The sequence below is a fragment of the Pelodiscus sinensis genome, chromosome 31 (genome assembly GCF_049634645.1).
Source record: "Pelodiscus sinensis isolate JC-2024 chromosome 31, ASM4963464v1, whole genome shotgun sequence".
Taxonomy (NCBI): domain Eukaryota; kingdom Metazoa; phylum Chordata; order Testudines; family Trionychidae; genus Pelodiscus; species Pelodiscus sinensis.
The window spans coordinates 652,575-672,013 of NC_134741.1; the positions used below are offsets into that span (position 1 = coordinate 652,575).

Here is a 19,439-nt window from a genome sequence, read left to right on the forward strand (position 1 = left end):
GTCCTGGGAAGAAGCCTTGAAATTTCCCATCCTAGGGGTTAGATCAGTGGTCTCCAACCTTTTTAAACAAAAGATCAGTTTTTCAATGTAAGTGCAATGTTAAAGTACTTCCGTTAAAAGTGTTTCCGCAAAAGAACATCTAGATTGGCATGGATGCTTTTGCTCAAAAGCATCCGTGGCCAGTCTAGACGTGATTTTGCGTAAGAAAGCCCCGATCACCATTTTAGCCATCGGGGCTTTTTTGCACAAAACAGGGTTGCTGTGTCTACACTGGGCCACGTATTCCAGAAAATCAGCCACTTTTCCGGAATAAGCTGCAAGCTGTCTACACTGGCCCTTGAATTTCCGGAAAAGCAACGATGCTCTACTGTACAAAATCAGCCGCTATTCCAGGAAAACTATTCTGCTCCCGCTCAGGCATAAGTCCTTATTCTGGAACACTGTTCCAGAAAGGGCCAGTGTAGACAGCCCAGTAGTCTTTTCCAGAAAAAAGCCCGATCGCGAAAATGGTGATCGGGGCTCTTTTCCGGAAAAGCGCGTCTACATTGGCCACAGATGCTTTTCCGGAAAAAGGGCTTTTCCGGAAAAGCAGCCTGCCAATGTAGACGCTCCTTTACCGGAAAAACTGAAAACGGAATAGTATTCCGTTTTAAGCATTTCCGGAAATTCATGCCAGTGTAGACACAGCTGGTATGTCTACACTACAAAGTTAATTTGAACTAACAGCCGTTAGTTCGAATTAACTTTGATAGGCGCTACACATACAAACTGCTAGTTCAAACTTAATTCAAACTAGCGGAGCGCTTAATTCGAACTAGGTAAACCTCATTCTACGAGGACTAACGCCTAGTTCGAATTAAGCAGTTCGAATTAAGAGCTGTGTAGCCACTTAATTCGAACTAGTGGGAGGCTAGCCTGCCCCAGCTTTCCCTGGTTGCCACTCTGGCCAACACCAGGGAAACTCGTCTGCCCCCCTCCTGGCCCCGGAGCCCTTAAAGGGGCATGGGCTGGCTACGGTGCCCATGCCAGGTGCAAGCCTGCCAACACCCAGCCAGCAGACCCTGCACCTGGCACGGCACGAACCAGCTACTCGCTGCCACCCAGCCCTCCTCCTTTTCCTGGGACCTGGCTGGTGGCTCCCGGGAGCCTGCACGGGACCACAAGAGGTGGGCGCCCACCCGCCTGGTCTAGTGCAGACATCGTAGACCTCATCCATGACCTCCACACTAGGCACAGGAAAGTGGCCGTCTAGGGCAGGATAGCTGCCAGCCTGGCCACCCGGGAGCAGGTTTGTATGAAAATCAAGGTGGTCCACTGAGACCCCCGACCCTGAGCCCTGAGTTTAGAATGTCCATACTGGGTCAGACCAAAGGTCCATCTAGCCCAGTAGCCTGTCTGCCGACAGTGGCCAACACTAGGGACCCTGGAGGGGATGGACCAAAACAATGACCAAGCCATTTGTCTCGTGCCATCCATCTCCAGCCTTCCACAAACAGAGGCCAGGGACACTATTTCTACCCCCTGGCTAATACCACTCCATGAACCCAATCTCCAAGACTTTATCTAACTTCTCTTTAAACTCTGTTCTAGTTCTAGCCTTCACAGCCTCCTGCAGCAAGGAGTTCCACAGGTTGACTATTTGCTTTGTGAAGAAGAACTTTCTGTTATTAGTTTGAAGCCTGCTACCCATTCATTTCATTTGGTGTCCTCTAGTCCTTCTATTATGGGAACTAATGAAGAACTTTTCTTTATGCACCCTCTCCACACCACTCATGCTTTTATAGACCTCTATCATATCCCCCCTCAGTCTCCTCTTTTCTAAGCTGAGAAGTCAGTCTCTTTAGCCTCTCTTCATATGGGACCTGTTCCAAACCCCTGATCATTTTAGTTGCCCTCCTCTCTCCCACCCTCTCTCTTCCCCTCTCCCACCTCCTTTTCCCAGTCTCCCCCAGTTTTGTTCAATAAAGAGAGATTCTATTTTTGAACACAATTGTCCTTTATTTTGTACATCAGGAAGGGGGTCTAGGGAAGGGTACGTGGAAGGATGTGAGGGAGGAATGGGGTACGAGCCCCCGATGGGGAGGACTGGGGTGGCTCTGTGGGCTTCTCGGGGTGGAAGCTCTCCTGAAGCCCCTTGATTGACCCCCCCTCCAGATGGCAGCCTGCGGCAAGTGCAGCCGGGCTGATGGCCGAGTGCTGTGATGTGCCTAGCGTGGGCACTCAGGACACTCCAAGCCAGGACTGCTTTGCAAGCGGGGAACCCCTGAGAACTGTCTGTCCGAGGTGGGGGTCAGGTCCCTTTAAGCACAGCCCTCGGCTAGCCTGAGACAGCAGCTCCACGCTCTAAGTCCTAACGTGATGCCCTGCCAGCACTGCTTCCAGCCATCCTTAACCTCGGTTCAGGGTTCACTCAATGTGGACATGCTAGTTCGAATTAGCAAAATGCTAATTCGAACTAGTTTTTAAGTCTAGATGCACTAATTCGAATTAGCTTAGTTCAAATTAACTAATTAGAATTAAGTTAGTTCGAATTAGTGCTGTAGTGTAGACATACCCACAGTTCTTCCCTGTCTACACTGGCCCTCTTGCACAAGTATTCTTGCGCAAGAGGGCTTTTTCCTGAGAGGGAGCGTGAAAGTATTTGTATGAGAAGCACTGATTTTGTACATTACAAAGTCAGTGCTCTTGCTCAAATTCAAGCGGCCAGTGTAGACAGCTGGCAAGTTTTTGCACAAAAGCAGTCATTTTTGCGCAAAATCTTGCCAGTCTAGACTAACCCTAAAGGTTTATTATTAAAAGAAAGAAAAGCATTAGAGTGAGGTTGTTAAAGGATAATACATTACATGCATTGAATCACCCAGTTCTTAATACAGGCTCTTAGCAGAGATGTTATAAACTGCTATCTTAAAAGTCTCTGGTGTATATCCTATGTCAGGCTGGGTCCACGGTTCTTTCTGGCTCATTGTTCCCTGCAAGGCTGCAACTGGGATTCAGAGCAAAACTGAAGACTAAGATGGAGCCTGCCACATGGCATTTTATAGCCATCCACTGGTCTCTTCCAAACTGGAGTGGGTCACATGGTCAGAGGCCAGGCATTCCTTCAGGTGTGTCTCTGGCACTTAGAGATCTATTGTCCCTGGAGCCTTGCTAATTAGCATAGCCATTGGCTGAGCATTCCTTGCCCTATGCTCAGCCACAGAGAATTTTCCAACATCCCTACAGAGTACATGTTTATAACTCCACATACAGATATTATACAATTACATGAAGAGCATATACAGAATCAATAGAACAGAAGCTTCATGTGACACCTCACATGGCCCCCTTGGTACAGACTTTTGGGGCAGTGATCTGCCTGCTCCCCCTAAAATCCAGTAACATGACAAGGGGTTTGGGTTGTGACCTAGGGTAAGAGGGGATTGTGATTGGGGCAGGAGATTGGGGTGCCAAATCTTGCAGGGGCTGTCGATATAAGAGGGGGACAGGGTTTGGGTATGTTGACTGGGGAGGTGGGGCAGAGAGTTGGGTCAGGAAAGCTCTGGGGTGCCAGATGCAGGCTGTGGCCAAGAGGCTTACTTGCCAGCTGCCAAACTAGCCTGCCTGCCTGCAGAGCTTTCAATGTTTCCCAGCAGCTTGCCTGGCCATGTGCTTCCTGAAAACCTGAGCTTTGGAAACAGGATGTGATTCTTCTTGGCTGTCTATTACTTCAACAAGCCGCTCGCATTAGTTTCTGCCAGAATTTGGGCAATGAGAATGTGCTCAGGGTGAGGCAGCTCCTAAAACTTCCCCCCTCCTCTTCAGTTTCAAAACAGAAATGGAGCCCTGCAGCTGCTTTTGGGCACGTCCCACGGGGCTGTGAGGGAAGCTGGGGGGCCTGCCTCGGACTTCCCGCTGTCTCTGCCAGCCAGATTTGGTGGCTTGGTGGGCCAGATCCAGCCCGTGGACCATATTTTGCCAAGGCCTTCCGTTAGGGTCTATAGAATGCCTTTTCAGTTTCTGTGCCTGTTTAAAGCTGATTGGCTCACGCTGTAAAACAGGAGCAGGGACCCTTTGGCCTGGAGGGCTGGACATGGCCCTAGCTTACCTGGATCTGGTCCCTGAAGCTCAGGGAACCCCTGATATTGGGGAGGCTGCTCTGGTCCCCAACCCAAAAAAGGTTCCCTTTTAACCCCTTTTCAAATGAAGCCAGCAAAAGCTTACAGGTAGCAATGTCTAGACAGCAGCAAAGCTAAGCATCTAAGAAACACAACTGAAAAATCGGACATGTTCTTTCACTATCCTTTAAACCTCATTTCAGGAGGAAGGAAGGGTTGGCTCAAAAGAGAAGGTTTTTCCAAAATTTGGTGCTGTGGGAAAGCAGAGCTCTGTGCCTGGGTAGCTGGGCTAAGTGTAATGGCTTGTGTCAGAGAGGGCGTCAGATTCCAGGGCTAACATCCCTCTTGGATACTGTGAATCTATAAATGTTAGGGTTTCATAAGAACGGCCGTACTGGGTCAGACCAAAGGTCCATCTAGCCTAGTATCCTGTCTGCCGACAGTGGCCAGCATCAGGTGCCCCAGAGAGGGTGGACCGAAGACAATGATCAAGTGATTTGTCTCCTGCCATCCTTCTCCAGCCTCTGACAAACAGGCCAGGGATACCATTTCAGTCCCCTGGCTAATAGCCTTTTATGGACCTAACCTCCATGAAATTATGTAGCTTCTCTTTAAACTCTGTTATAGTCCTAGCCTTCACAGCCTCCTCTGGCAAGGAGTTCCACAGGTTGGCTACATGCTGTGTGAAGAAGAACTTTCTTTTATTAGTTTTAAACCTGCTACGCATTAACTTCATTTGGTGTCCTTTAATTCTTCTATTATGGGAACTAATAAATAACTTTTCTTTATTCTCCCTCTCCACACCACTCATGATTTTATAGACCTCTGTCATATCCCCCCTCAGTCTCCTCTTTTCTAAACTGAAAAGTCCCAGTTAACCTCTTTTTATATGGGACCCGTTCCAAACCCCTAATCATTTTAGTTGCCCTTTTCTGAGCCCTTTCTAAGGCAAAAATATCTTTTTTGAGGTGAGGAGACCACATCTGTACACAGTATTCAAGATGTGGGCGTACCATAGTTTTATACAGGGGCAGTAAGATATTCTGTGTCTTATTTTCTATCCCTTTCTTAATAATTCCTAGCATCCTATTTGCCTTTTTGACTGCTGCTGCACACTGTGTGGAAGTTTTCAGGGAACTATCCACAATAACTCCAAGATCTCTTTCCTGATTTATCTTAGCCAAATTAGCCCCCATCATACTGTACGTATACTTGGGATTATTTTTCCCGATGTGCATTACCTTACACTTATCCACATTAAATTTAATTTGCCATTTTGTTGCCCGACCACTCAGTTTAGTGAGATATTTTTGGAGTCCCTCACAGTCTGCTTCTGTCTTGACTATCCTAAACAGTTTGGTATCATCTGCAAACTTTACCACCTCACTGCTTACCCCTTTCTCCAGATCATTTATGAATAAGTTGATCAAGATTGGTCCCAGAACTGAACCTTGGGGGACACCACTAGTTTCCCCTCTCCAGTCTGAAAATTTACCATTTATTCCTACCCTTTGTTTCTTGTCTTTTTTTAACCAGTTCTCAATCCATGAAAGGACTTTCACTCTTATGCCATGGCAATGTAATTTATACAAGAGCCTTTGGTGAGGGACCTTGTCAAAGGCTTTCTGAAAATCTAAGTATACTATATCTACTGGATCCCCCTTGTCGGCATGTTTGTTTACCCCTTCAAAGAACGCTAATAGATTAGTAAGACATGATTTCCCTTTACAGAAACCACGTTGACTTTTGTCCAACAAATTATGTTCTTCTATGTGCCTCACAATTTTATTCTTTACTATTGTTTCGACTAATTTGCCAGGTACTGAAGTTATATTGTAATTGCCAGGATCTGTTATTGCCAGGATCACCTCTAGAGCCCTTTTTTAAATATTGGTGTCATGTTAGCTACCTTCCAGTCATTGTGGAAGCCGATTTAAAGGATAGGTTACAAACCACAGATAATAGTTCAGCAGTTTCCCATTTGAGTTCTTTTAGAACTCTGAAAACACTCACCACATGTGCTTAATAATAAACTTCACTTCATCTATGTTGTGGGGAGGGGTTATAAAGTTTCTGTTGGTTTAAATCCTTATGAAAGCGCCTGAGTCTGTGCTACAAATATATGGAGGAAAACGAGGTATTTTAGCTGCAGGAACCTAAATTTAGACACCTTCACAGGCAGCAAAAATAGTGGCTTGTTTCTCAAAAACACTGGGTGCTCAGAATTGAATCTCATTGTTGCAGGCGCAGTAATGTTGAAAGTCAAGCCAGGTATTGAGAGAAATGAATGTGGATTTGGGATATAACTCATGTGTGGTCTTTATGAAATATCTAGACTCACCATTTGTACACAAGGGCAGAGTCTAGCATATGTGGCACCAGGGACAGAGTATGGGCGGAATGGGGTTGTGGAAAGGAATAAAGCCCTTTCTGAAGTGTCTCCAATTGTCCTTCTCCTTCCAACAGGATGCAGAACACCCATGTCCGTCTCCAGCTCAGCCCCTGGCCTGCAGAGCCAAGGACAGGAAATGGCTCTGGTGGAGCTGGTGAGCTTCGAGGAGGTGGCTGTGTATTTCTCTGAGGAGGAATGGGCTCTGCTTGACCCATGTCAGAGAGCCCTCTACAGGGATGTGATGCAGGAGAATTATGAGTCTGTGAGCTGGCTGGGTAAGGATTCCTGCCCCCTTGGGCATCAGAAGCTGGGTGGGCTCTAGAGCAGTGGTTTGGGTTTGGTTCAGGGTCCCTCATTGCCTCCACCCCAATGTCAGGAGTATCCACCCCAGTAATCCTGGCTCCTGTGTGAGAGACTGTCCCCTTAATGCTCCCTCCCAGGAGAAGCAGATTAAGGAAGATAAAAATAGTGCTGCTCTTCCCACAACCAAGATTTCCATGGGCTTCCCACCATCTTGCTCATGTTGTTTCTTGGCCAGAGATGTCAGTGGAAGGGCCCAGGCAGGAACAGCAGGTATCAGAGTTGTGGGTCTGAGTGCGGCTGCTCTTAGTTTCTGCAGGGTCTCCTTGTGTCAGTGAGCTGAACTCCTGGAAGGAAGGCATGGACTCAGAGTCCTTCCCTGCCTCTGGTAGAGTCTGTGCAGCCCAGAAGGGCACCAAATGGCAGGCCTGACTGGCCACAAGAAAGAGGCTGGGAAACCACACAAACGCTGCTGCTGGGGAGTGGAGCTGCAGGAACACCCTGACAAGCCACAGGAACAGCCCAGCACTGCCCTACCCAGCCACAGAAGTGGCAGCTGTTGTGTGCAACTGGCAGGGCCCACCCACGCACAGGCAGTCAGCATCAGTAGTGTGGAGCATAGGTAGTGCCTGAATCTACCAGTAAGGGTTCATTTTGATGCTCAGACAACTTCACCTGCCTCCTTCTGGCCCAACTAGAGCATCTGAGCCCAGCCTCTCCCCCCCCCCCCCAGCCAGGAGCTTTGTAGACAGAGACCTTGGGCACCTAGAGCTCTGCTGGGTCCTTTCTCTCCAAGTCCTAGTGTCCTGCCATGTGGCAGCTGCAGTCTGAGTTCTGTCTGGGGGCATCAGTGTCAGACCTTCCAGTCCTTACTAGAGCTCCCCTTCTGAGCAGTGTCTTCCTGTCCAGTCCTGGTGGGGGGGAGAGGATGGAACAGGCCTTGAGGGAGACTTACTGCTGGTTGTACTTTAGAGAGTGCAGCAGAGCACTCAGCTCCCATGGGGAATCAGCTGGGCATTCCAGAGGCAGAGAGATGCACCTTTTCTGCAGAAGAGTGTTTCCTGGGATCTTGTACCAGCCAGAGCCCAGTCTCTGCAAGGTGGGGAAGGTGCCTCTGTGGGAGGGCAACTCAGATCCTGACTCTGAAAGTAGTAATGGCACAGACCTTAATGAACAAGATCAACTCTTTTAATTGCTCCTCAAACAGGATTTCCTGTCTCCAAAGCTCATGTGATCTCCTGGGTGGAGCAGGGGGAGGAACTGTGGATCCCAGATCTCCAGGACTGTGAGAGAGGAGAGATCATCAGTGACACTCACACAGGTGAGCAATCAGCTAAACTGACTTAGAATCTAATTTCTGTGTCCTCATAGCAGATTTCAGTTGTGCATTTTCATCAAATCTGACTGATCCATCAGCCTTTCTTGAACACCAGTCAGAGGTGTGCTGTGTGTGCAAAAGGGTTTTGGGGTAGGAGGGTAAGCTCAGCTCATGATTCTTCAATCTTTAAAGCCATTCTTGGAGCATGGTCCCCCTCTTCTATTTCTCTTTTATAGTTTTATTTCAGCTCAGCAAAGTGAATGATTTCTGTCTGGATTCTCTTTCCCACAGGTGATGGGAGGCTGAGTGAGAACCATGACAAAAGTCTTCATAATGAAGGACCAGAGCGAATGGCTCCATGTGGGATGATGTTGGGAATATCTGAAGCGCATGTTTCTCAAAGTCCTAAGCAAGGAGAGACCTGTAAGAGACAGTGTAGCCCACAAATGCAGCAGCGAAGCCATCCAGGACGGGGACAGGGTAAATCCAGTCACAGAAGCAGGAGGTTGAAAATGTTCGGCAGAAAATCCCCCATCAAGAGTCACCCTGTGCTTGCAGTGACTGTGCAACTCTTAGTAAACATGAAAAAGCCCACATAGGAGAGAAAACTTTCAGTTGCTCTGACTGTGGAAAAATCTTCACGAAGAGCTCAAAGTTTGTGAAATGCAGGAGAACGCACACAGGAGAGAAACCCTTCAGCTGCTCTGACTGCAGGAAAAGCTTCAGTGAGAGTTCAAGCCTTGTTATCCACAGGAGAAGCCACACAGGAGAGAAACCCTTCAGCTGCTCTGACTGTGGGAAATGCTTCAGCCACAGCTCACTTCTTGTTATCCATAGGAGAACCCACACAGGGGAGAAACCTTTCGGCTGCTCTGACTGTGGGAAATGCTTCAGTAAGAGTTCAATCCTTGTTGCACATAGGAGAAGGCACACAGGAGAGAAACCATTCAGCTGCTCTGACTGTGAGAAATGCTTCAGCCACAGCTCACTTCTTGTTATCCATAGGAGAACCCACACAGGAGAGAAACCTTTTGGCGGCTCTGACTGTGGGAAATGCTTCAGTAAGAGTTCAATCCTTGTTGCACTTAAGAGAAGCCACACAGGAGAGAAACCCTTCAGCTGCTCTGACTGTGGGAAATGCTTCAGTCAGAGTTCAAGCCTTGTTGCACATAGGAGAGCCCACACAGGGGAGAAACCCTATACTAGAAGTGGGGAAAAGCATCTTAATGTGCAGAATCCAGCCCACTTAGGGTTTTGATCCTTCCCCCAATGGGCATGTGCTGCTAGGGAACAAACTCAGCCCTATAACTCTTCCTGCTGTGCAGCCACTGGAGAGGAGGCAGCAATGGGGCTGAGGTTCCTCCACACAACCTGGGGCCAGCCGTGGAGACCGCAGGCACCATTGCCACTGCACCTCTGCCCTCCAAGGCCAACTCATAGTCACAGCCCTGGAATCTTGTGTCTCCAGGGCTATGTGGCTATGGCAGAGTGCTTCTGGGGCCGGCTCTGTACTTTGTGGCTGTGGTAATGGCATCTCTGGCCCTGGCCCATGTGACTGCAGCAGCGATGCCTCTGGCCTCCAGGGCTGACCCACAGCTGCATGGCTATGGCAGTTTTGTCTCCAGCTTGTAGTGTCCTCCATTGCAGCCAGGACAGCATTGCTTCAGATGTTGCTGTAAGGGGGCATGAAGCCAGGTAATGTTCCTCGTCATCCCCTGACCCCCCCACCCAGCATCCTCAGCTTGTTCTCACACTCTCCTTTGTTCTTGTACCCTCCACCTGGCCACACACTGCACCCTCCCTTGTTCCTGCTCCCTCCATCTGGCCAGACACCATACTCCGAGACTTCTTCTGAACCCCAGCTTCCCCCAGATCCTGCACCCCATCCCTATTCTCCTTGCTGGCAGTCCTGCCTCATACTGTATCCCTCATTTTTGTCCCTATCCCAGAGCCTAAGGGTGTCCACAAAATCCAGCAACTCCAGAACCCAAGAAACGTAAGTCTGGTCTATGGTGAGCTCTGACCCTCAGTGCCCCCATTCCCTTCCCCTCACCCTATGAGGCTGGGGCACCAGAGGAGTTAGGTGCCACAGTTGGGGCCACATCAGTGAGTTTGGGGGAGATGGTTGCTTCTCACTTGTGTAGTCTCCAACTGATTTTTCTGTGGGTCAATGACTCCTGACCCCAAAGTGGTTCTTCACTCTTGCCTTAAAGAAAACATTGAAGTCTTTTGTGTTAGTTGTAATGCTCTTCTTTATTTGAAATGAAGTTTGACATAGTAACACAAACAACTCAAAATGCTTAATCTGTTTTATAATGTAAATTAAACTGATCTCCCTAGCTGCAGCACTAGCAAAATAACTCAGATGTAATTATATAATTGAGCACGAGTGTCCATTAGCAACTGATAATCCATGGAAAGGTTTGCATCAACCCATATGGCCGACAGGGTGTGTGGTGGAGAGAGCCCCTCCCCTTCTCCCAGGAGAGTGACACAACCCCAGGCAGGAGGGTTTAATATTTGCACACCCCTTTGGAACAGTTGCTGACTCCTGCTCTTGTTCTAAACTACTGGCTGAGCAATCCCTAAGCAGGGCTGTGGGTCTGTAGCTCATTGGAGGTCACCTTATTCTGATCAGTCAGGGTGTGAAACTCCAGACTGAGGGTGAGTTTCAAAATCAGGGCTTCTGGGTCCTATTCCTAGTGTTGTCCCAGACTGACTGTGTGAAATCAGACAAGGCCCTTTGCCTTTCTCAGGCTTTGTGCTTCCCTCTGTCAGTTGGATGTAACGATCCTCTCCTGCCTGTCCTATGGTGGGGGCAGCTGGGGAGCTGTAAGGAGACATGTAAGCATCTTGCTAGCAGCAGTTAATAATAGGAGGTGTCCTATCACCTGGAATCATTCCAGACACTGGGGGGGGGGGGGGGTTGCAGTAGAGCCCTGGTCTTTTCCCCTTCCATTGTACAGCATTCCATGTGAACCCCCCAACCAGCGCACACTGGGCCAGAAGCAGGCAAGTCTTCTTGTGGCCACTAGATGGCTCTACAACCTCCCAATCTCCTGATTATCTGGATATTTGATTATATGATCCGGGCCCATCCTAATTTGACATTGCCAATGGGGTCTATCCTGTAACAGCTGCTACAGCCAATGCTGTTGCTATTGTATTGTGTGTCAGGGGACTACTGGCCCCTCACTAAAACTGATGGAGAGAGGGGTGGGTTAAGTAGTCCCCAGCACCAAAAGGTAGGGGAGGGGTTGATGGGAATCAGGGCCTTTAAACTGATGACTGTCCTGGGGTCAGTGAGAGGAGGCCAAGGCTACAGGGCAGCATGATGGACAAGCGGGGCAGCTAATAAAGGGGCCAGGATGCAGGAAGAGGTTCATGTCATCAATATGAGCTGCAATTGCTCAGACAAAGTGGGTTCAGACAGAGTGGGTCCGAGGTAGGGAGAGAGTAGAGACTGAGTTGAGCTGGAGAGCACAGTCAGGTGAGCCAGAGAAAGGCAGAAAGCAGCCAGGCAGTATGACAGTGCTGGGCGCAGAAGCAACCCAGGCAGCTCACTTGTGTGGGGAGCAGGCTGCAGGCACCAGAGCAGGGAGAGAAGCAGCCCAGAGGCCAGGAGACAGAGCAACATCATTGCAGCAGCAGAGTGAGGCTGGGGTTGGAGCAATTCAGAGCTGGGTGCTGTGAGCACCTGGGCAGAACAAGGGAGGATCCTGGGCTGAGGTCCTGGCACTGGGAGATCCCACCAGTCCAGAGGCCTGTCAGGCCACTCTTGGAGGGATCATTACCCTGATGCAGAGAGGGGGAGGGCTGACACAGTTAAGGAGGACTCTGTCACCTAGCCCCTGAAGGCCTATGTCCACCACCAGAGCAATTGTCTGACCCATAGCAGAGCTGGGCACTGGAAGGGAAGCCTGGGGCAGTCTCTGAACTTCCCATAGGTATCTCAGATAGGTTAAAAGAAAACACACAGTACTGCTGTACAGCCTGAGGACATCACACATACCTTTCTCATTTTCCCTTTTCTTAATTGTTTTATAAATTTGTTGCTTGCTCTTTGGACAACTCAGATTGCTACAGGGCAAAGGAATTCTCTCTTAATTCTGTGCCTTCAGGAAGGGACCAACCCGAAGGAGGCCAGGCCCCCACCTGGGGTTTCCAACCCAAACCCTGACACCCAGGGGTTTACAATCCAGATGATCAATGTTTGGTGTACTTCTCCCTCCCCCCAGCAACACTAAATCTCAAGGCCAGCTCTACAGTCCCAGCAGCTGGGGGAGATGTGCATGTTAGAGCATCTGCGCACTGAGCTGAAGCTTTCTGTGCCCAGGGAGCCAGACACCACCAGGGCAGGAAGGAAATGGCCGCACTTTGGGAGTCAAAGATGTTGTCTGGGACCATAGAATAGAACAGTTTTACCAACTTGCCTGCAGAGGGCACCATGGCTTAGCTGGCTAGAGCATCTGCCTTGTAAACAGGGGATGCTGGGTTTAACTCTCAGTGGTGCCTTGCTGTGGCCTTTGCTCACATTTTCCTATGTCTTTCTGGGATACAGGAGAGGCCTCCCCTGGCCACCCATGGAGCTGCTATTTCAGGAAAGGGCTGATTGGAGAGGCTTGTTAGGGAGAAGGAAACCAGAAGCCTGGAGCGGGTGCAGAGGTGACTGGCACTGGCCAGGCAGGCCTCTGACTCCCACTGTAAGTCCCTGGGTACTACACAGGGGCTACTGAGTCCTGCTCCATGGTCATCCCAGTGGTCTGACTGTGAGAGACGTACTTGTAACTCCCTTCTGGGAGCGTGGGCCCTGCCCTGCCTGGTGTGGGAGGGGACAAACACAGGGCTGGTTGACAGGGGCTCTGACACTCCAGCATCGGGGTCGTCCAGCCCATCATATGGATTCAGACCAGGCCGGTCGGAGCCTCTCAGGCTGGCGGAGGGGGATTCTGCACTTGCTGTCTTGGGAGCTGGGGTCAGGTTACAGAGCTCCCCCAGGGATGTCCCACGGCACTGTCAGGCCAGACCCAGCCGCTCTCCCTGCCCTCAGAAATGTGGCTGCATTTTATCCTTCCCCTTCAGTGACAACTGCCCTTTCCCCGCCAGCCCCAGATCCTGTGGGACCCGCTCCCTTCCCCATGAGCAGTGAGCACCAGTGCGGCTCCCTGCTGAGGCTGCAGCTGTGGGAACAAGCCCCTGGATTTGCGAGGGAGACAAGATGTCAAGGTGTGGAGTTTCACCCATAGCTAGTGTGGGGTCACCCACACTGAGGGCAGCTGGAGGTGCCTCCTTCTGGCTCCTTCCAAGGGCTTGAATCTAGCACCGAAAATTGAGGAATATGCATTTGGAAGAGGGAATTTCTGTCTCTTTACTGTCCTTGGTGTGCCCTGGGGGCCTAAGGGATAAGGCTTTGGCTTCTTAAGCCAGGGATTGTGGGTTCAAGCCCTATAGTGGGTGACAGTTGTGATATTTCCAAGTATATGCAGAGTCTCTTTGGCTTCCTCATTGCTATGGCAGCTGTGAGATATTTGAACACTGAGCAAATGTCTCTTTAAAATTGCCATCTTCTCCCAGACAGGACCCCTCAGTAGTAGACAGTGGTGTTGGTTGCAGACTGGAGGAGAGTGTTTGTTAAAAGCTGAGGTATGCAAAGTGAGGTCACTTGCAGAGATTCTGGTGCTAGCTTCTCTATATGCACCTTGCACCTGTTACCCCTTGGTACCTCTCAGCCTAGCACCCACACAGAAGGTCAGTGCACATAGAGCCAGAAAAGGAGATGGCTGCAGCACAATTCCAGGCCTGGGGCACAGTGAATAATTGTTTGAAATATTTTTAAAACAAAAAACTATGAAAAACTTTGGGCTCCATCTACACTGCGGCCTTCTCGGCCAAGAACTGTTCTTGCTCAAGAGCACATCCACCCTGCCATGTGCTTTAGTCTAAGAGTAAGGGCGAGCTCAGTGGTTTGAACATTGGCCTTCTTAAACCGAGGGTTGTGAGTTTAATCCTTGAGTGGGTCATTTAGGGATCTGGAGCAAACTTGTCAGGGTTGGTTTTTGCTCCTGCCATGAGGGCAGGGGACTGGACTAGACGAATTCTCAAGGTCCCTTCCAGCTCTATGAGATGGTATATCTCTTTATAAAGAGCATCCATGGTAGTGCGGATGCTTGCTTGTGCAAGAAAGCTCTACTTGCCATTTTAGCCGTAGGGATTTCTGGCACAATAAATCCCTTTTGCCTGTGCACACTGCCTTCTTGTGCAAGAGGGCTTATTCTTTATGGGGAGAGGAATTATTCTTATGCAAGAAGCCCTCTTTTCCAATGGTTTATGGTAAATTTTCTTGTGCAAGAATGCACAAGTAGGGTAGACGCTTTGCAAGTTTTTGCACAAGAATAGTTGTTCTTGTGCAAAAAGCCTGCAGCCTGGACATGCAGTATGAAAAGCCTCACAACAACAAGCTCCACACCAGCTGGTCCCACTAAGATTTGAACTCAGATTACAGGATTCAAAGTCCTGTGTACTGCCCCTTACACAATGCAACCCACAGAGTGGTCTTTGTGTTGAGCTACTCAGTTGTCAGGCTGGCCTCTGCACTCCTGGCTTCCCTCCTGCTGCTTCATCTCTCTGGCTATGTCTCCATGGCACATTTATTTTGGAATAAGCTGTTCTTGAATAGTGATTCCAAAATAGCTTATTTCGAACTAGCACGTTTACACTGCAGGGAAACCTCAGAATTATCTGAGGCAGGATCCCCAGTGTAGACGAGCTACCTTGATTTAGAGCCCCAGGAAGAATAACTTAGAATGGCCCTGGGGAGGGGCTAGTTCAAACTAGCAGCAGTGGCACATCTACAGATGCCTTATTTTGAAATAGCTAATTTGAAATAGGTGTTATTCTTCACAGAATGAGGTTTACAGAAGTCGAAATAAGCTGTTTGTTACTTCAGAATTATTTCAAAATAACGTAAGTGCTTTGTAGACTCTTGCATCGTTATTTTGGAATAACGGCCATTGTTCCAAAGAACTTTTGTGTGTGGACATAACCTGTGCAGCTCAAGAAATACAATTGGCAGCTTGTACCCACAATCTTTCTGTCAATTGCAGTGCTGAAGTTAACTGAAGACATGGACCCAGGCAACTATCTTGGTTGCTTTCTGCTAAGACCAGACTAGAGGGAAAAGAATCACTCCTTTGAGCTGGAGTTGAACCAGCAACCTAAAGATCACTTGTCATGCACATGCTACAGTCCTCCACTCTACCAGCTGAGCTATCAAAGGGTGCCTGAGTGATGTTGGTTTGTCCAGGTTGTCCCTTCTACAAGTCTCAGTGCACGCATTCCCCCAAGTAGATAGCATTGCTGATGAGGGGCAGAGGAGCACAGGGGTTGTCATAGGTGCTTCACATGCAGACAGACCCCTCGAGTGACACCTGAGCTAGATTCATCCATGTCACAGCAAAAGGAAGAAAGTTGGGTTCTTCTCATGTGTCTTCTTTGTTCCAGAATCTCTAGGGGTGCGGTCGGGACAGGTGCACAAAAAAACAAACCACTTGAATGAACCTTGGTCTAGAAACTCACAGAAACACCCCTGAGGGTTTCCTTGCCTGTACTTAAGTGTTGACAAAAACTTTACTAATTCCCTGGCCAACTCCAATTGCTGTGGGGGTTAAGAAATTTTATCTTGTTAATTCTGTGCCCTCAGGAAGGGAGCAAATTGAATAAGGCTGGACCCCCACCTGAGAATTCCAACCCAAACCCTGAGACTAAGGGGTTTACAATCCCTAGGGTCAAGGTTTACTGCACTTCTGCTTTCCTTCAACCCTGACCAATCTCAAGGCCAACACTACAGTCCCAGCAGCTGGGGGAGATATGCAGGTTAGAGCCTCTGCCCACTGAGCTGTAGCTTTCTGTGCCCAGGGACCCAGACATGGCCAGGGTGGGAAAGCTGGAGGGAAATGGGGACTGGTCGCTCTTTGAAGGTCAAAGGTGTTGTCTGGGGCCATAAATTAGAACAGTTTTAAAGAGGCTTTAGAGGTGGTCACTGTGGCTTATCTGGAACCATAGAGTACAGCTGTTTTATAAGCTTGGCTGAGAAGGGCACCATGGCTTAGCTGACTGAAGCGCCTGTGTAGTAAACAAAACATCCTGGCTGTGTCTACACTGGACCCCTCTTCTGGAAAAGGGATGCAGATGAGACAAGTCAGAATTGCAAATGAAGCAGGGATTTAAATTTTCCTCGCTTCATTTGTATAAACATGGCTGCCGTTTTTTTCCGGCTCGGGGCTTTGCCGGCAAAAAGCACCAGTCTAGACGGGGATCTTTCAGAAAATAAAGCCTTTTCCGAAAGGTCCCTTATTCCTCTTAAAATCAGGAATAAGGGACCTTTCAGAAAATGCTTTATTTTCCAAAAGATCCCTGTCTAGACTGGCGCTTTTTTCCGGCAAAGCCCCGAGCCGGAAAAAAGCGGCAGCCATGTTCATGCAAATGGAGCAGGGAAAATTTAAATCCCCGCTGCATTTGCAATTCCGACTTGTCTCATCTGCATCCCTTTTCCGGAAAAGGGGTGCTTTGCTGTAGCTTTCATTTCCCATTTTCCTCTCCCCTTCTGCGACACTGAAGAGGCTTCCCCTGGCCATCCATGGAACTTCTAGTTCAGAAAAAGGCTGATTGGAGAGGGGTATTGGGAAGAAGGAAACCACAAGCCTGGAGCGGGTGCAGAGGCTGCTGTGACTGACACTGTCAAAGCAGGGCTCTGATTGCAATTGCTGGGACAGGAGAGCCAGAACCACAGGCCCTCGTGACTCTCTGGGGGTGTCAATGCTCAGACTTCGTGGGAGTGCAGCTCCTGCAGCCAATGGAGAGTGATTCTCCCCCACCTCCTGTGGAATGGCCATTGGCAATATAGAGATAGCCTAGGTGTTAGATAGCCAGCTCAGACATGATTTCAAAACCTAGCTAGACTGCTCATAGACTTTTCCTTGCTTACACATTTCAAGAAATCCATTGCTAAAAAAGCTAATAGTATGTGGCCTAAAGGATAAAGTGTCTGACTTCAGATTAGAAGACTGAGGGGGCGATTCCCTTTTCAGTTGTGTTTACTTTGCTTGTGTATCCTGATATCTTTGGCCTGGAAACGTCTTCTGTAACAATATGGTTTTTCTGTAACCCTATTGGAAGGCTTGTAGCTATTCAGTAGGTCTAAACTAAAGCCTTCTTCGGCAGCCAGACTGAAGAGCAGCAGCAATTAGCTATAAAGCCTAGAGTCACATGCTCCCATTCCAGCTAAATGACATTGAAATAGTGTCACACTAGGCTGAGAGAAGGGGATCCTATCTTAATGTCATCCACTGTTACCAGATAAAAAAAAACAGATCTCAAGATGGGTAAAGAAAACTTAGTTAAACACTGTTTTGTCTAGCAAGAAACTGCTTACCAATAGTTGTGGTTGTGCAATGGGCATTCTATGATTTTTGTCCTCCCTTTCCTATTGTTTGTCTGTGTGCTTGCTGTCTGGTTTCTATCTGTTTCTGTCTGCTGTATAATTAATTTTGCTAGATGTAAATCAACTAAGATGGTGGAGTATGAGTGGTTAGGTAAATCATAATAGTATCTTATGACTGGTTAGTGAAATTATACTAAAATAATTGGTTAAGATATTGCAAAGCAGGACTCAATTTTTGCTATATTAACTGGGGTCCAAGAAGGAGACCAGCAAGAAGAAGGAAAATGGGAAATGAGAAGTGGAAGAAGGAGGAAAAGGGAAAGTAATACCTGGAAGAAGAACTCACCTCCAAAACCACCCAGGACCAGAGCTTCCAGGACCTATCTGCACACCTAGGTGCCCCAGAGAGGGTGGACCGAAGACAATGATCAAGCGATTTGTCTCCTGTCATCCTTCTCCAGCCTCTGACAAACAGAGGCCAGGGAAACCATTTCTATCCCCTGGCTAGTAGCCTTTTATGGACCTAACCTCCATGAAATTATCCAGCTTCTCTTGAAAATCAATGACCACTACACCACAGAGACTTTTCTTGCCAGTGCTTCAACTTGGGCAAATATTCTGTTACTAATCTTTTGGCCAACTCAGATTGCTGCAGGGGAAAGGAATTCTCTCTTGTTAATTCTGTGTTCTCAGGAAGAAACCAAACCGAAGGAGGCCAGGCCCCCACCTGGGGATTCCAACCCAAACCCCGAGAGCCAGGAGTTTATAAGCCAGATTATCAATATTTGCTGCATTTCTCCCACCCCTCAACTGTGCCAAACCTCAAGACCAACTCTACAGTCCCAGTGGCTGGGAGAGATGTGCATGTTAGAACCTCTGCCCACTGAGTTGTAGCTTTCTGTGCCCAGGGAGCCAGACACTGCCAGGGCTTGAGGGAAATGGGGAATGGCTGCACTTTGGGAGTCAAAGGTGTTGTCTGGGACCATAGACTAGAACAGTTTCACCAAACTGCCTGGGGAGGGCATCATGGATTAGCTAGCTAAAGTGCCTCCCTTATAAACAGGAGATCCTGCGTTAAACTCCCAGTGGTGTCTTCTTATACATTTTGCTCACAATTTCCTATGCCCTTCTGGGACTCAGAAGAGACCTCCCCTGGCCACCTATGGAACTGCTGGTTTAGGAAAAGGCTGATTGGAGAGGACAGTTGGAAAGAAGGAAACCACAAGTGAGAAGCACTTGATGCCCACATACCCTAACTCTCCATGTGTGACGGACCAGGCCCGGTCTGGGCACAGCTGAGGGCGTCCGCTCAGGGCGAACTGCTCAAACTAGGGGCTCCTTACAGCTCCCAGACTGACCTCTCCAACCAGGCCATAAACCAGTCCCACAGAGTGCTTCAGCAGCCTGCCTGAAGCCTCACGAGCAAAACCCCTCCGACACCCCAGCAATATCCGTACCCCAGATGGCCCTGGGCCTCATACACAGGTGGGGGGGTCTTAGCACCCAATTCCACCTACCCCGAACAAGTTCTGTCCGGTTCCAAGAAACCAGCCACAGATCCCTGGTCAATTTACCCTCTGGACCTTACCCACAAATCACGCTGAGCCTATCCTTTAGAATCTCTCCTCTAAGGTTTATTACCACAAGAAAGAAAATCACGAGTGTAAGGTTGCTAAAGAATCATACATTACATGCATCGAATCTCCCAGTTCTTGATGCAGGCTCTAGCAGAGATGTTACAGCTGCTGGCTTAAAAGTCCTTATTGCACATCCTAGGATCACGACGGGTCCACAGTTCTTCCTGGCTCTTCGATCCCTGCACTGCTGTCTCTGGGATGAAGGGCTGAGCTGAGTACCAAGATGGCGTCGACCACATGGCCTCTTTATACATCCTTC

At 48.8% G+C, this 19,439-nt stretch overlaps 1 protein-coding gene and 1 non-coding gene across 8 annotated transcripts in view; one reads left to right on the forward strand and one right to left on the reverse strand.

Annotated features, from left to right (window-relative positions):
- LOC102458540 (tripartite motif-containing protein 26-like) overlaps nt 1–10,435 on the forward strand; it is a 37,714-nt gene extending 27,279 nt beyond the window's left edge. For all 7 annotated transcript variants that reach the window (XM_075912932.1, XM_075912931.1, XM_075912927.1 and 4 more), the window contains 3 exons: nt 6,561–6,761; nt 7,994–8,107; nt 8,396–10,435. In XM_075912932.1, coding sequence (XP_075769047.1) covers nt 6,561–6,761; nt 7,994–8,107; nt 8,396–8,703 — 623 coding nt within the window. In that variant the 3' untranslated portion in view covers nt 8,704–10,435. The remainder of the gene's footprint in view (nt 1–6,560; nt 6,762–7,993; nt 8,108–8,395) is intronic.
- A 4,855-nt stretch (nt 10,436–15,290) lies between these two features.
- On the reverse strand, nt 15,291–15,380 carry TRNAY-GUA (transfer RNA tyrosine (anticodon GUA)). Its single transcript is given in 2 exon segments — nt 15,291–15,326; nt 15,344–15,380. It is a non-coding gene; the product is annotated as a tRNA-Tyr (tRNA).
- Nucleotides 15,381–19,439: the final 4,059 nt, after the last annotated feature.